The sequence below is a fragment of the Pipistrellus hanaki genome (genome assembly GCF_964339955.1).
Source record: "Pipistrellus hanaki genome assembly, chromosome: X".
In the NCBI taxonomy this organism is placed as follows: Eukaryota; Metazoa; Chordata; class Mammalia; order Chiroptera; family Vespertilionidae; genus Pipistrellus; species Pipistrellus hanaki.
The window spans coordinates 8,257,996-8,274,332 of NC_140524.1; the positions used below are offsets into that span (position 1 = coordinate 8,257,996).

The window sequence follows — 16,337 nt, forward strand, 5'->3', positions numbered from 1 at the left end:
GTCAAAGGTACATGTCCAGGTTGTGGGCTCCATCCCCAGTAGGGGGAGTGCAGGAGGCAGCTGATCAATGATTCTCATCACTGATGTTTCTATCTCTCTCTCCCTTTTCCTTCCTCTCTGAAATCAACAAAAATATATTTAAAAAGAAAACACAGATAGAAGGTGAACTGAATGAAGAGCTATTCCATGTCCTTGGATGGGATGAGTGAATATTTTGATGACGTTAAATCTCCCAAATTAATCTATAAATTCAGTGCAATCTTAACCAATGATTCCATTGGATTCTTGAAGAGCTTGAAAATTTTTCTCAAATTTATGTGGGAAAAGAAAAAGAAATTTATGTGGAGATGTCACTAAGAGAAGACTAAAAGAAGACTAATGAGGAGGGACTTGCCCTATCAGATATTAAGATACAGACAATCCGGTGGTGAAGGCCGGAATTGGGGTGGCGCAGGGCAGGATCTGGGTGGAGGAGGGCGATGGGGGGAAGGAGAACACATGTGTAATATTCTCAGCCATAAAGATTTAAATAAAAATCGAGGTAGAAAAAGTCGACAAAATAAACTAAGGAATGGCCAGCGGTATGAGGCAAACAAAGAAAGTGGTATCACAGAAGACAAAAGAAGACGTTACAGAGAACATGATCAGGAATGGCAGATATTCTGAGGTCCAGTAAGATGAGAATGAAAACGGAATTCCATGGCTGCTAACATCACAAAAGGAGGGACAGCTATACACTATGAGCCTCTAGATGAGAGAACGCACCAAAGCCTATGAAGTGGTCATGAAAACAAAACAAAAACCTGAATCTGATCAAGCCTCTGGATCAGGGCTGGGGAACACCCGGCCCGAGGGCTGTGGAAATCATTTGGTCTGGCCCTGCCAAGGCATTAGGAGTGAGTTAATTAAATGTTTGACCAAATACAGCAGGCTAATTTTAAAGTATATTTTTATTAATTTCAGAGAAGAAGGGAGAGGGAGAGAGAGAAACATCAATGATGAGAGAGAATCATTGACTGGCTGCCTCTTAGCAGGCTAATTTAAAAAACATATTTTCTTGATTTTTTTACAGAGAGAAAGGGAGAGGGAGAGAGAGAAACAGCAATCATCTGCCTCCTGTACCCTCCCTACTGGGGATGTGCCTGCAACCAAGGTACATGCCCTTGAGCAGAATCATACCTGGGATCCTTCAGTCTGCAGGCTGATGCTCTATCCACTGAACCAAACCAGTTAGGGCCTAACAGGCTAATTTTTAAAAAAATATATTTTTTATTGATTTTTACAGAGGAGAAGGAAGAGAGATAGAGAGCTAGAAATGTCGATGAGAGAGAAACATCGACCAGCTGCTTCTTGCACACCCCCTACTGGGGATGTGCCCGCAGCCAAGGTACATGCCCTTGACCGGAATCGAACCCGGGACCCTTCAGTCCGAAGGCTGATGCTCTATCCACTGAGCCAAACCAGTTTCGGCTAATTTTTAAGTGGATAATTTTGTATGTCCTGATAATGGTGTTATAAATATTCAAATGGCCCTTGTCAGAAAAAGGTTCCCCACCCCTGCTCTAGATATTATCTTACAACTAATACATATATGTAGGACCAAGGAACTTTTAAAACTATAACAGAAAGATGACAAATCCAGACAGTAGAAAACTCTGCAGGACAATGGATTTCTTTCCCCACAAATAAATTGATCAGGTGGGGAGGGAGGGAGGGAGATTTAGCAATTAAAATAGAGATAAAAGACATAGCAACTAATCTCTCAGTATAGCTCTTATCTTTGGATTCTGTTTCAAAGTGTAAAAAAAAAAAAAGTATGACATTTGAACCACACAGACACACACACACACACACACACACACACAAAGATACATTACAAAGTAAAAGCAAGGTGGTGTAAGTGTAAGAACACAAGCAGATCTGTGTGTGTTTAATAATCCTATATAGTAAAAGCCTATGCCGAAACCGGTTTGGCTCAATGGATAAGAGCGTCGGCTTGGGGACTGAAGGGTCCCGGGTTCGATTCCGGTCAAGGGCATGTACCTTGGTTGCGGGCATATCACCAGTAGGGGGTGTGCAAGAGGCAGCTGATCGATGACTCTCTGTCATTGATGTTTCTAACTCTCTCTCTCTCTCTCCTTTCCTCTCTGTAAAAAAAATCAATAAAATATATTTAAAAAAAAAAAAGCCTAATGTGCTAAGTGTCTGACCGTTCAACCGGTTGCTATGATGTGCACTGACCACCAGGGGGCAGATGCTCTGACCAGTAGGTTAGCTTGCTGCTAGGGTCAGGCCAATCAGGACTTGGCTAGAGGGGCCAGACACGCTCTGGAGCCCTCCTCCAGTCTCTCCCAACCCCTGCCAGGCTGAGGGACCCCACCAGTGCACAAATCTGTGCATCAGGCCTCTAGTATGTAATATAGTGGTATGGCAAATCAACAAAAAAGGAAGTACTGTTTAGCATTTGTTGGTAGGAAATGTGGCTCAGTGTGTGGAAACAATAAAATTGCATCCTTACCTATCACCACATATGAGAGTGGATTCTCGATGGATTAAAACCAAAAGATGAAATGTAATAGATAAAAGTAGGCAAACATCTTTGTGACCCAGGAAGAGGGAACTACTTTTTATTATTTATTTATTTTAAAAATATATATTTTTATTGATTTCTGAGAAGGGAGAGGGAGAGAGATGCAAACATCAATGATGAGAGACAATCACTGATCGTCTGCCTTCTGCATACCCTCCACTGGAAATGGAGCCTGTAACCTGGGCATGTGCCCTTGATGGGAATGGAACCTGGGACCCTTCAGTCCACAGGCTGATACTCTATCCACTGAGCCAAACCAGCTAGGGCATAGGGAGCTACTTTTTAAATAAAATTGCCCAAACCAGAAACCATAGATCAAACATTTTATGAATTTGAATGCAATAAAATTAACAATTTTCTTTCTTTTTCTTAATTTCTTTTCAAAGAAGTGTATCATGGGTAAAGTTAAAAGAGGGAGAGAATATTCTCAATATCTGAAACTGATGGGACTAATAGCTGAACAAGGATATAAGGAACTCTAGCAAATCAACAGGAAAGAGGGATCCCAATAGAAAAAAATGGGCCAACTATACAATCTGGCAATTTATACAGGTGTTTAACATGCATATGAAGAGATCTCAAAAATTCATTAGTAATTAGAGAAATGCGAACTAAAATAAAATATCACTTTATATCTGTTAGACTGGCAAAAACTAGAAATCTGGAAGATGTCACGTGTTAGTGAGGATGTAGAGATACAGGAATCCTCGTACACTGATGGTAAAACTGGACTGGTGTCGCCATCTCAGAGAACCATCTAGCAGTATTAGTGTTCTTAGACTAAGTATGTGTACACTTTAAAAAATATTTTTATTGATTTCACAGAGGAAGGGAGAGGGAGAGAGAGATAGAAACATCCATGATGAGAGAGAATCATTGATCGGCTGCCTCCTGCACACCCCTACTGGGGATCGAGCCCACAACCCAGGAAACGGACCCTTAACCAGAATCGAACCTGGGACCCTTCAGTCCACAGGCCAAACTGACTAGGGCTGTGCATATTTTATGATGCAATCATTTTCTTCCTGGGTTTATGTGTCAAAGGAAATTCTCATATAGGCCATTAAGGGGACACGAACAAGACTTTGCATCACAGTATTATTTGTGGTATCTGGGAGCTAGAAGCAATTCTGCTGTCAGTCATTATGGGAATATTCAGGGAAAATATGGTGAAGGCACACTGTGGTTAGTTAGCATGGGCAGACAGGAACAACAGATTAGATGTATACATAGCAATGTGGACAGACTGAAAACACATGGCTGAATGAAAAAAGTGAGAAACATAATGAGATACCATTTATATAAAATACAATTGCACACACACAAAGCATCCTTCAGCGTGGGACAACCTAATGTTATGTGCCTCCTGAGGTGATACAGTATGAAATAAAAATAATATTCCTTATGTACTCTTATTGCTGAAAATATTTAATCTGAATTTAACCATGTGGAAAGAGCAGATAAATCCAGAATGGGGGGCAGTTTACAAGAAATGTCAAAAATATAAGTGTAGCCTTAGCCAGTGTTGCTCAGTGGATAGAGCATCCGCCCTCGCACTGAAGGGTCCTGGGTTTGATTCTGGTCATGGGCATGTACCTTGTTTGCTAGCTTGACCTCCAGTAGGGGGAGTTCAGGGCCAGCTGGTAGAAGTTTCTCTCTCATCGATGTTTCCAACTCTATTATCTCCCTTCCTCTCTGGAAAAATCAATTTTATTTGAAAAAAAAAATCAGTGTTAATATAAAACACACAAAAAATACAGGGGTATTGTTCTAGACTGTAAAGGTTAAAGCAATACAACCACCACACATAATGCATAAACCTTGATTAGATCATTGGGTTAAAAATAAGAGCAGGTCTAAAAACATTTTGGGTACAACTGGAAAATTTGAATATAGGACATTTTTTTATTGTATTATTGAATTACTGTATTTTCTTAGGTGTAGTAATGTTATTGTGGTTATGTAGGAGAATGTCCTTATTCTAATAGAAGTGTGCTAAAGAATTTAGGGTTGAAGTGTTATACTGCCTGCAACTTTCAATTGGTTCATTAAAAGAGAAATGCATACATACACATATCAATAAAAGTAGAGCAAATTTTGCAAAATATTAAGGGTAAATGGGCTTTCATTGTACTATTCTTTCAGCTGTTTCGAATTTCGAAAAATTGAAAAATAAAGACTTGGGGGAAATGCTTGCCCATAAAACATCCGTGCATACATTGCAAGAACACATATACACAAAAGAGAAACATAATATACTTTAGAATTTTTGTGTACATTAGGGAAATAAGAGTGGAAAGTAGAGATGAAAATGAGTTAAACAAATAGCAAAAACCTCCCTAAAGTGATAGGTAATCATTGAATATGTGAAAACACAGAAAGGCACAATGAACAAAACTAAATTCACTGATATTCTCATTTTCTCTGTCAATAGTTCTTAAAATGTAGCACCTGGACTAGTGGCAACTTTATCACCATCACCATCACCATCACCATTATCATCATCGCTTGGGAACTTGTTAGAAATGCAAATTCCTAGAACTGACTGGATTGGCTCAGTGGATAGAGCGTTGGCCTGCGGACTGAAGGGTTCCGGGTTTGATTCCGGTCAAGGGCATGTACCTTGGTTGCGGGCACATCCCCAGTGCGAGGTGTGCAGGAGGCAGCTGATCCATGATTCTCTCTCATCATGGATGTTTCTATCTCTCTCTCCCTTCCTGAGTTAAATAAAAAAATATATATAAAAAGAGGTAATCACCATTCTGTATTTGGTATTTACTTCCCTTGTTTTAAAAACATTTATAGTTTTATGTAATCTATAAACAACAGTGCATTGCTTTCTAGATTTAAAACATCTACATGAATAGATGGTCTCATACTTCATGCATCCTTTTACAACTTGTATTTTATTTCAGCATTGTGTTTTTGAAATTTATCTGGGCTGATACATGCCATGCTGGTTCATTTTTCACTGCTGTATAATATTCCATTATAGGCTGTACCGCCATTTATTTTCTCATTCTCCTGCTGAACTTTTAGATACATATATTTTCTCTATTACAAACAGCTCTGCAATGGATATTCTTGCACATGCCTCCTTATGCATAAGAATTTCTCTAGGACGGAAAAGTCTAGGGGATGGATATACATTTATATACACACACATACATCTATGATAGTGGAATTTTTTCTTATAGTTTGTTCATTTGAAACTTTGTTTAAAAAGTCCATACCTGGGCTTTGGCCGGGTAGCTCATTTGGTTAGAGTGCTGTCCAGATACACCAAGGTTGCAGGTTCCATTCCAGGTCAGGACACATACAAGAATCAACCAATGAATGCATAAATAAGTGAAACAACATATCGATGTTTCTTTCTCTCCCTCCCTCCCTCCCTCTAAAATCAATTTTAAAAAAAGCCTATACCTGTCTTAGGTGACAAAAATATTTCTCACCCTCTCATAGGGAAATAAATAGGTATCCAGTTTTATTTTTCTCCTTATGGTGAGCCAAATTTCCCAATGCTATCTACCAAAATGTCCATCCCCATTGGTTTTTGGTACAGGCCTAAAATTTCACCCATTTAACAAACATTTGCCCAAGCCTGCTTGTACCAGTCTTGTTCAGGGTTGGAAGATTTATGGCCCATAGCGTGTGGAGATATACCCAAGTAAATCATAACAGTAGTAAGTGATATGTGTGACAGTGTCTTGGTTTCTAACTCAGCTAGGGGAGCTCTTAGACATGACAAGCTTTAGGTATTAAAGAAACAGCAACGATTTGCTAATGCTGGGCTAAAGGTGAAGGTGGCCAGGGTCCAGAGGAGTTTTGTGTGTGTCTAGGGTGAGAGATTAGAATCCTTCCATGATGTAGGGCAGGAGTGGGGAACATCCAGCTTGCAGGCCCTACCCCCTATAAGGCCCTCGAAATCATCGGGTCTGGCCCTGCCAAGGCATTAGGGGTGAGTTAATGAAATGTTTGACCAAATCCAGCAGGCTCATTTTTTAAGTTGATAATTTCAACTTACCCTGTTTCCCCGAAAATAAGACAGTGTCTTATATTAATTTTTGCTCCCAAAGATGCGCTAGGTCTTATTTTCAGGGGATGTCTTATTTTTCCATGAAGACGAATATGGTACACATTTATTGTTAAATGAAAATAAAGGAAATTTATTACCTGTATACGGTACGGTAGTACGGTAGTTGTCAACACAAACCAGACAAACTGTGAATCCTACAGTATCAAGAATTTACTCATTTATTCAATGACAATCATGTCATCATCTTCTGGAACATCATCAGAACAATCCAATTCCTGAATTTCCTGGTGAATTTCTTGTGACTCCATTTCTTTCAGAATCAGTGGACCAAATCTCTCAGAAGGAAACCTGTAAGTAGGTCTTATTTTCGGAGGATGTCTTATTTTCGGGGAAACACGGTAAATGATGTTGTAAATATCCAAATGGCCCTTGGCAGGAAAAAGGGTTCCCACCCCTGCTAAGGCAGGGAGTCCTGTATGTGTAAGGAGTGGGACCAGGCAGAGGTCATTTTCTGCCTGGATTTGGTGGAGGTGGAGAAACATACCCCAAAGTTTATGCTAGAGGAAGAGGAGGGGCTGCAATTCAATGGTCAGAAGACATTTTCAGAGTGATATTTACGTTTTTTTAGGGGGTCAGGAGCTCCTCTAGTCTCTGGAGAAACCCTAACCTGCCCCCACTAGAGATATAACTTAATGAATTCTGCAGACACGGCTCCTGGGTCTGAGGGAAGCGGGGGGAAGGAGAGGAAGAGGGCAAACGGGTGGGAGAGGCTACCAGTTGTTTAGGTCTCGGGCCTGGCCATGGATCTTAGCTTTTGCAGACAGAGCTGGCATGGCTGCCAACGGATCCGTCTGGGCCCTACAAGCCTGGGAGGTCGCTGCAAACAGCTAACCAAGCCGCTCCAGGTGGGGAAATACTCGGCAAGACATGTGACTCAGGCGGCCATTTTCTCACACCCTGCCCGTCGCCATCTTCCACTGTAGACAAAGGTACGGCTCCCCACCCTTGTCGGAGGCAGCCCTGCTTCTCGCCGGGCCTTCGCGTTTCGGGGACACGCCTTGGCTGAGGACAGCGGGGAAAATCCGGGCTCCCACGTTGCCGCCGCTAGCCCCGCCCGCCATCCCCTCTTCCCCGCCTCGGCCTGTTTCCTTTCCCTTCCGGGCCGCCGGGGGGCGGGGCCACCGCGGCTGCGGGGCAGGGACGGGCGGGCGCGACCAGTCAATCCGAAGCCCCGCCCCTCGCGGCGCACAGTGGGCGGAGCTAGAGGCGGGAGCCTGGGAACCGGAAGTCGGCACCCGGCGGCGCGAGCGCAGCCTCTGGGCCAACTGCGTTGTCTTTCCAGCCTCTCCTCGCTGCTCCCCGCCGGAAGTGGAGGTAAGGGACGACTCTCTGTTTTCCGCGCTGAGCACGCGCCCAGCCGGCCGCGCGGTAAGGGTTGGCTGTGTGAGGGCAAGCAAGAGGTGCCCTCCGCCCGGGAATAGGGAGGTGAAGAGCCGGCTGCCTTCCAGGGTGAAGGGCCCGGATGAAGTCAGGGATCGCTGTGCACGTGGACAGGCGCCCAATGCGCTCCTGCGGAGCAGAGGGGCACGGCCCCACCCCGTTTAGACAGCGCAGACCCGGTACACACTGTAGACCCTAAAAGCCTTTTTAATGTCGCGACCCACAGGTGGAGAACCGCTGCTGTAGAGCCTAAGACCATCGGAAAACCAGATACTTACATCACGATTCGAAACAGTAGCAACATTACAGTTATGAAGTAGCAACAAAAATGATGTTATGGTTGGGGGTCACCACAATATGAGGAGCTGTATTAAAGGGTCGCGGCATTAGAAAGGTTGAGAACCACTGTATAGAGTCATAGGCTCCTCCTCCCTTCATGACAGTGAGGCTCCAGTCCGCACTCTCCTGGTGCAGACAGGTGTCTGCCTCCCTGCCCCAAGGTGTGGCGACATCACCCCTGTAGAGACCTCCCTGGGCTGACCGCGCTGACCTCTATGAGCACCAAGGCACACAGATCCGCCTCCACGCACCTCTTCTCTTAGGACAGGGACTTTGATATAGTCCCTCCTACGCCCGCCCGATCACCAGTGAAGTGGAACTTAATATACCGAGTGGGAGAACAGTCCTTCCCGTTGTGTCAAGACCTAGAGACCCCCAAGCTTCGGTCTGGTGTAGCTAATTGACGGAAGCCCCGCCCCCACTCCTGCAGAGATTGTATTGATAGATCACCCCTTTCCCAGTGATGGGAGGCACAAGGCTCAGGCTAAGGGGAAACGAACCCGGCAGATTTCCTCCTCCTAGGCTAGCGTGAGTACCCACTGGGGAAAATTCAGACCACTCTTGAAGGAGGTGCCGATTTACTGAATCTGTGAGGACCCCAAAAACGCCCCACAGCAAACTGTAATAGACCTTACCCCACAAAGAGGTTCTCAAATCTGTCTCTTGTGGGGCTCCCAGCGTAGAGGGGTTTAGATTTGTTCTCCTTTTGAGGTAGACAGAGAACGACTCCCCCCCAAGGATTTAGAATCATCAAATGTATGCCGGGACCGGTTTAGCTCAATGGATAGAGCGTCGGCTTGGGGACTGAAGGGACCCGGGTTCGATTCCGGTCAAGGGCATGTACCTTGGTTGCAGGCATATCCCCAGTAGGGGGTGTGCAAGAGGCAACTGATCAGTGACTCTCTCTCATCGATGTTTCTAACTCTCTATCTCTCTCCCTTCCTCTCTGTACAAAATCAATAAAATATATTTAAAAAAAAATAGAATCATCAAATGTAGCAAGAAGAGCCTCAAAGGGAACAGAGGCCCCCCCCCTTTTTAAAAAAATATATTTTATTGATTTTTTACAAAGAGGAAGAGAGAGGGATAGTTAGACACATCAATGAGAGAGAATCATCGATCAGCTGTCTCTTGCATACCCCTACTGGGGATGTGCCCACAACCAAGGTACATGCCCCCGACCTTAATTGAACCCGGGACCTTTCAGTCCGCAGGCGGACGCTCTATCCACTGAGCCAAACCGGTTTCGGCAGAGCTCCCCTTCTCTGCAGTGTTGAGAGGCAATGACACCGCTGATTGATCACCCACAGTTCCTGTATACGGGCTCCCCACTTACCCAAGGTAGAGGAGCATAATTTCTCTCTATCCAGGGGGAAAACACAGGACCACCAAGTTTAAAACACAGGAACACCCTCTGCCCCCCAAGAGTAAGGGCCAGGCCACAGAATTTATAGCTGGGTTGCCACCCCCCTGCTGGGAAACAGATGTCTTGTTCCCTTCAATGCTACCCTGTTTCCCCAAAAATAAGACAGTGTCTTATATTAATTTTTTCTCCCAAAGTTGCGCTAGGTCTTATTTTCAGGGGATGTCTTATCTTTCCATGCGCTAGGTCTTATTTTCGGAGGATGTCTTATTTTCGGGGAAACATGGTAGTACACTGGTAAATAGATCTTCCCCATTCCACCTCCCATGGAAGGGTCTGGAATAGCCCACAGCACGCAAGGTGCAGACCCCACTCATGCAAAGCAGCATAAGCCCCCCCTTTGTTAGCGTGGCACTAATGTTACCTTGTAGCGAACACAGGCATATCAGTCCTATCCCACAGACCACCCCCAGGAAAGAGGCCTAGGACCACCCTTTGTATAACTTAGATTAGGGGTGTCGAACTCAATCAGAGAAGGGGCCAAAATCTAAAATCCAGCCTAAATCGCGGGCCAAATGGTTTACTGAACAGTCATAAACTGACAATGTCATAAACTGACAGCGGAGTGCAGTGATGACAGCGCGGTGCGGGCCACATTGCAAGGCCTGGCGGGCTGGATTTGGCCCGTGGGCCTTGTGTTTGACACAGGTGACTTAGATGATCAGACCTATCCTCCCCCAGGCAGTAGAGACACACACAGCCACAGTACCAGTTTCCCCAGTTCCTCTGCACCCAGGAGTCGAGGGACAGAAGGCATTCTGTCCCCCCCAGTCACTAAGAAACAGACCCCAACCACACATGCAGGCATAAGTTTTCTCCCCTCCCCCAAGGTTGTGCACTGACCTCGGTCCGCATACATACATAAAAAACCCTATTCTGGGGTCCCTTTTTTTGGGATTTGTCTTTCCCAACATGCTTAGATAGATGAGACCCAGAACACCCTGTACTTGGGAAAGGAAGTACTAAAAAAACCTAATGTAGAGCTAGATTGTTCTTTTTAAAAAAAATATTTTATTGATTTTTTACAGAGAGGAAGAGAGAGGGATAGAGTTAGAAACATCAATGAGAGAGAAACACCAACCAGCTGCCTCCTGCACACCCCCCACTGGGGATGTGCCCGCAACCAAGATACATGCCCTTGACCAGAATCAAACCTGGGACCCTTGAGTCCCCAGGTCAATGCTCTATCCACTGAGCCAAACTGGTTTTGGCTAGCTAGATTGTTTTTGCAACTCAGTGTAGAGATGCTTAGTGCCGCTCCCTTACCTACAGGGTGGAGAAGGAAGGACCAAGGACCCCATCCGATGCATTGTGGCATTGACTCCCCCCAGAGAGAGAGGTTTAGACCGGGCCTCCTTTGGGTAGTGTGACCTGCCTTCCCTGTGTGGACTCAGCCATGCCAGGCCCCAGCTCCAGTACAGTCCCTTCTCCGAGTTCCTTATGAATTGTGAAGGCTTCCTCGTGTTCTTGAACGTTTTAGTTTGCCTTTGGGGGCGCTCAGAGGAGGCTTATGGCATTGTGGTTCCCCACTCCTGTCTTCAGATTGGTTCTGCTTCCATTCTGACAGAAAGCCTGCGGATTCGAACCCATCTCCTAAGCTGCTCATCATGATGAAACTTAGACACAGTGAGTTTCTTGGATCACCCCTCTCCATTCTAAATGATAGTGAATATTCATGTTTCATGGCAACTTTTAAAAATTGCCCATAATGTACCAGATCACTCTGAATGTCTTTTATATATGGTACCAGAGGCCCAGTGCACAAGATTTGTGCACTGGTGGGGGGGTTCCCTCAGCCCAGCCAGTGCCCTCTTGCAGTCCTTAAGCCCTCCGAGGATGTCTCACTGACACTTAGGGAGCGGGCCTAAGCTGGCAGTCGGACATCCTTAGTGCTGCCACAGGCTTCCCACCTGGGGACAGCTCCTGCATTGAGCATCTGCCCCCTGATGGTCAGTGCATTTCACAGACCGGTCATTCTGTTGTTTGGTTGATTTGCAAAAATTTCGTACACTGGGGTGGGGGTGGGTGTCCCTCAGCCCAGCCTGCACCTCTCCAATCTGGGACCCTCTCGGGGGATGTCTGACAGGAAGAAAGTCTGCAGATTTGAACCTGTCTCCTAAGCTGCCCCGTGGGATCGAGCCTAAATAATCAGTTGGACATCCTTCTCACAATCCGGGACTGCTGGCTCCTAACCGCTCGCCTGCCTGCCTGCCTGCCTGCCTGCCTGCCTGCCTGCCTGATTGCTCCTAACCGCTTCCGCCTTCCAGCCAGCCTGATCACTCCCTAACCACTCCCCTGCCGCCCTGATTAACACCTGCCTGCCCCCCTGCTGGCCCAATTGCCCCCAACTGCTCTCCCTTGCTGACCTGGTCTTTCCCAACTGCCCTCCTGCTGGCCTGTCTCACCCCCCATTGGAGAGGTGCCTGCCTCTGCTTGGTCGGTTTCTTAATTTGGTTCTGATTGGTCGGTTTCTATGTCAGTCAGTATCTCTGGGCCTATCAATGGGGCCTGATCAGAAAGACAGGGTTGATCAGCAGCCCCAGTGGAGGCCTGGAGAGAAATGGAAGTGCAGCTGCTGGCCAGGCCTGGAGAGAAAGAGAGAGGAGGAGAGAGAGGCAAGTGCTGATCAACAGCTGCCACAAAGGCTACGGATCAGACCTTGCTTCTCTCTTTAGGGCTCTCTCTGGGCCTGATTCGCAGCCCCCTCAGCAGTCAGTGCTGGGGCATAACAGTAGCCATAGCAGTCAGTACTTGGTCGCCATGGCAACCCAGCACCAACTGCAGGACTGACTTCCGATTGGTCGAGCCCCCAGTCGTGGATGTGACAGACCCAGGGTTTTTATATATTAGGATCATTGTTGTCTCTTAACTTGTGAGGTAAGGCTCCCCTTATCTCCCAATCCCATTTTATAGATGAGAAACAGTCTCAGCAAAGTTAAGTGACTTGATCTGAGTTGAATAGTAGTAAATACTGTATCACACTGTCTGGAACACTAACATTTTCTTTTTTAAGTTGTACCTTTAAGTTGGTACCATATATTGTACCTGTGGCTAAGAGAATGGACTCTGGAGCCAGATTGAGTTTGAATCTTCGCTCTTCCACTTACTAGTTGTGTGGTCTTAGGCAAGATACTTAACTTCAGTCTCTTTATTTACACAATGGGATAAGAATAGTACTTACCTAATAGCATAATAGTATCTGCCTAGCTCTGGCCGGCATGGCTCAATTGGTTGGACCAAAAGGTGGCGGATTTGATTTCTGGTTAGGGCACATACCCAGATTGCATGTTCAATTCCCCATCAGGGTGCATATGGGAGGCAAGTGATCCATGTTTTTCTCACTCTTTCTCTGGCCCCCTTTATCTTTCAAATCAATAGAAACATACCCTCAGGTGAGGATTAAAAAACAGTATCTCCCTAATAGTGTTTTTATAAGAATTTAATGGTTTAAAATAAGTAAGAGACCTAGCACAGTGTCTGGCACTGTGGATAGCACACTGGATAGACTGGATGAGGATTGTACCACCCCAGGAGCCCCGCATTCTGTGAATGGAGGCCCTGCCTGTGTGATGAAAAAAAAAGTCAATATGTTTACTTTATATAATCATAAAAAGTGTATGTTAATACCAAAAGCAAGTAATAATGTTTTTCAAGTAACACGAGAAAAATGAACAAAGTCAACTATATTTAAGAACATCAAATACCAGGTTATAATAAAATTATTGGTAATGATAAAGAAGATCATAATTAGCTAGTTAAGGAGTATATGCATACAATAGAACCCTGGCAGTTTAAAATAATGAGGAAATAGTATATGGGAATACTGTATGGAAAAACTATTAGATGGAAAGATCTCCAGGATTTAAGTGGAAAAGCAAGTTGCTGACGATTATATTACCTTTTTGGGAGAAAATAGGGGGAAATAAGAATATACACTGAGTGTCCAGTTTATTATGTGTCCAGAGATCATAATAATATGGCCACTCAGTGTGTATTTGCATTTGCATAAAGAAACTGAAGGATGCATGATAAACTCATGTAGTGGTTTCTTTTTAAAAAATATTTTTTATTGATTTCTTTTTTTTTTTTTTGAGAGAGAGAGAGAGAGAGAGGAAGGGAGAGAGGAAGGGAGAAGGATAGAGAGATAGAAACAAAGATGAGAGAAACAGCAAAGGTTGGCTGCCTGCATACCCTCTACTGGGGATCGAGCCTGCAACCCAGGCATGTGCCTTCACTGGTGATGGAACTGGTAACCTCTTGGTTCATGGCTCGATGCTCAACCACTGAGCGACACCGGCCAGGCAGTGGTTTCTTTTTGTTGTTAATCCTCACTAGAGGATATTTTTTCCGTTGATTTTTAGAGAGAGTGGAGTGGGGGAGAGACAAGAGAGAGAAACATCAATGTGGGAGAGACACATCCATTGGTTGCCTTCTGCACACTCCACGATGGGCCAGGGATCCAAGCCTGCATCTGAGGTATCTGCCCTTGACTGGAATCGAATCCTCAACCCTTCAGTCCACGGGCCAACATTCTAACCACTGAACAAAACCTGCTAGGGCAGTGGTTGACTAACTCATTAGTCAACAGAGCGACAAACCACAACTTGCGAACTACAGTTTGCTGACCACTGGGCTAGGGCATATGGTGTGTTTTTTTCTTTTTTTCTTTTTAAATACATTTTATTGATTTTTTATAGAGAGGAAGGGAGAGAGATAGAGAGTTAGAAACATCGATGACAGAGAAACATCCATCAGCTGCCTCCTGCACACTCCCTACTGGGGATGTGCCCACAACCAAGGTACATGACCTTGACTGGAATCGAACCTGGACCTTTCAGTCCGCAGGCTGACGCTCTATCCACTGAGCCAAACCGGTTTCGGCAAGTGGTTTCTTATTACAGTGAGGGGACTAGAGTGGCTAGGGCCAAGGATGGATGGAAGGCCTCTCAAAGTGCACCTTATTTGGGAACGCTCTGACCTGTTAAGAGCAATCATACACATTTATATTAGTGGGGGAAACGGTGAACATTATATTGAATAGAAACACTTTCCATGTGCACACAACACAAAGGCTTTCAGCGGTGAATTGCAACTGAAGTGTGTCATGAGTCACTGGGACGATTACAGTGGTAGGTGGGGGAATGTTGGGTAGTATAGCCAGAGCTACCATGGATCCAAATGGAAATCACAGTGATTAAATCTGGGAACGTTACTGAGGAGCCCTACAAAGAGTGTTCAGATACGGTTTCAACTGTTGGACGTTTTTTGTGTTTATGTTTTGTTTTTGTTGGACGTTTTTGAATGGTTAAGAAAAAGGAAGGTGCACCCAGCCTGGCTGGCTCAGTGGTTGACCATCGACCTATAAACCAGGAGGTCACAGTTCGATTCCTGGTCAAGGCATATGCCGGGTTGCAGGCTCCAATCCCAGTGGGGGGTGTGCAGGAGACAGCTGACCAATGATTCTATCTCATCATTGATGTTTCTCCCCCCACCCCTTTCCTTTCTGATATCAATAAAAATATATTTAAAAAAGCAAGAGGAAGGTGTGTTTTATCACTGAGAAGATTTACACCGATCAGTGAATGGTGGCACAGATATACACTGAGTGGCCAGATTACTATTCATTCAGAGATCATAATAATCTGGCCACTCAGAGTGTGTGCCCCGGTGCGTGAATTCGTGCATGGGTGGGGTCTGGACAGCCTGGCCAGGGGGGTAGACGGCACATGGGTGATTGGCTGGCCTGCCTGCTGGTCGAACTGGTCGAGGGGACAATTTGCATATTAGCCCTTTATTATATAGGATATACACTGAGTGGCCAGATTATTATGTGTTCAGAGATCATAATAATCTGGCCACTCAGTGTATAATCCATTGTAATGACAGACTGAATGTGAGCTGACAGGGAAGGAAGGGATGGCTGATGAATAAGGAACAGAATGGAGGCTTTCTGAAGTACAAGCAGTTAGAGATGATGATCACCGATTCACCATAGGGGGTGAGCAGGTGGCTACATGGAGTGCAGGTACCTGGAGGTGAGAATGTTGAGGAAGTGAAGAATGTTCTGGAGTGTTGGAAGGGGCCCAGAGATTGCCAGTTACCCAGGTTGATGGTGGCAGGAGTTGGGTTGAAAGTAACGCTCTGAGCCCTGTGCTTCCATAAATGAGGAAAAGTGACAGGCATAGCAACAGTCTAAAGAGCAGGATTTTCCTCCCTCTTTATTTTTCTTGTTAAAAAATATTTTTAATGTCCTAGCCCCGTTGTCGGCAAACAGCGGCTTGAGAGCCACATGCGGCTCTTTGGCCCCTTGAGTGTGGCTCTTCCACAAAATACCATGGCCTGGGCGAGTCTATTTTGAAGAAGTGGCGTTAGAAGTTTAAGTTTAGAAAGGTATTCTTTAAGAAGAGGAAGAAGAAAAAAGTAAAGATAAAAATTATGATCAACAAATACATATCTATCAACAAGTGAATCTAAAAATCAAGTGAATTAAAAATCTGAGAAACAGAATA

At 45.0% G+C, this 16,337-nt stretch overlaps 1 protein-coding gene across 4 annotated transcripts in view; it reads left to right on the top strand.

Moving 5' to 3' along the window:
* The first annotated feature begins 7,882 nt into the window (after positions 1-7,882).
* Positions 7,883-16,337, top strand: part of GNL3L (G protein nucleolar 3 like) — a 37,415-nt gene continuing 28,960 nt past the window's right edge. Inside the window, exons 1-2 of one of the 4 annotated variants that reach the window (XM_084871075.1) lie at positions 7,883-8,000; positions 11,396-11,454. In XM_084871075.1, coding sequence (XP_084727201.1) covers positions 11,436-11,454 — 19 coding nt within the window. In that variant the 5' untranslated portion in view covers positions 7,883-8,000; positions 11,396-11,435. Of the gene's footprint in view, positions 8,001-11,370; positions 11,455-16,337 lie in introns of all 4 variants that reach the window. The other 3 variants (XM_084871076.1, XM_084871077.1, XM_084871078.1) reach the window with 3 other exon arrangements.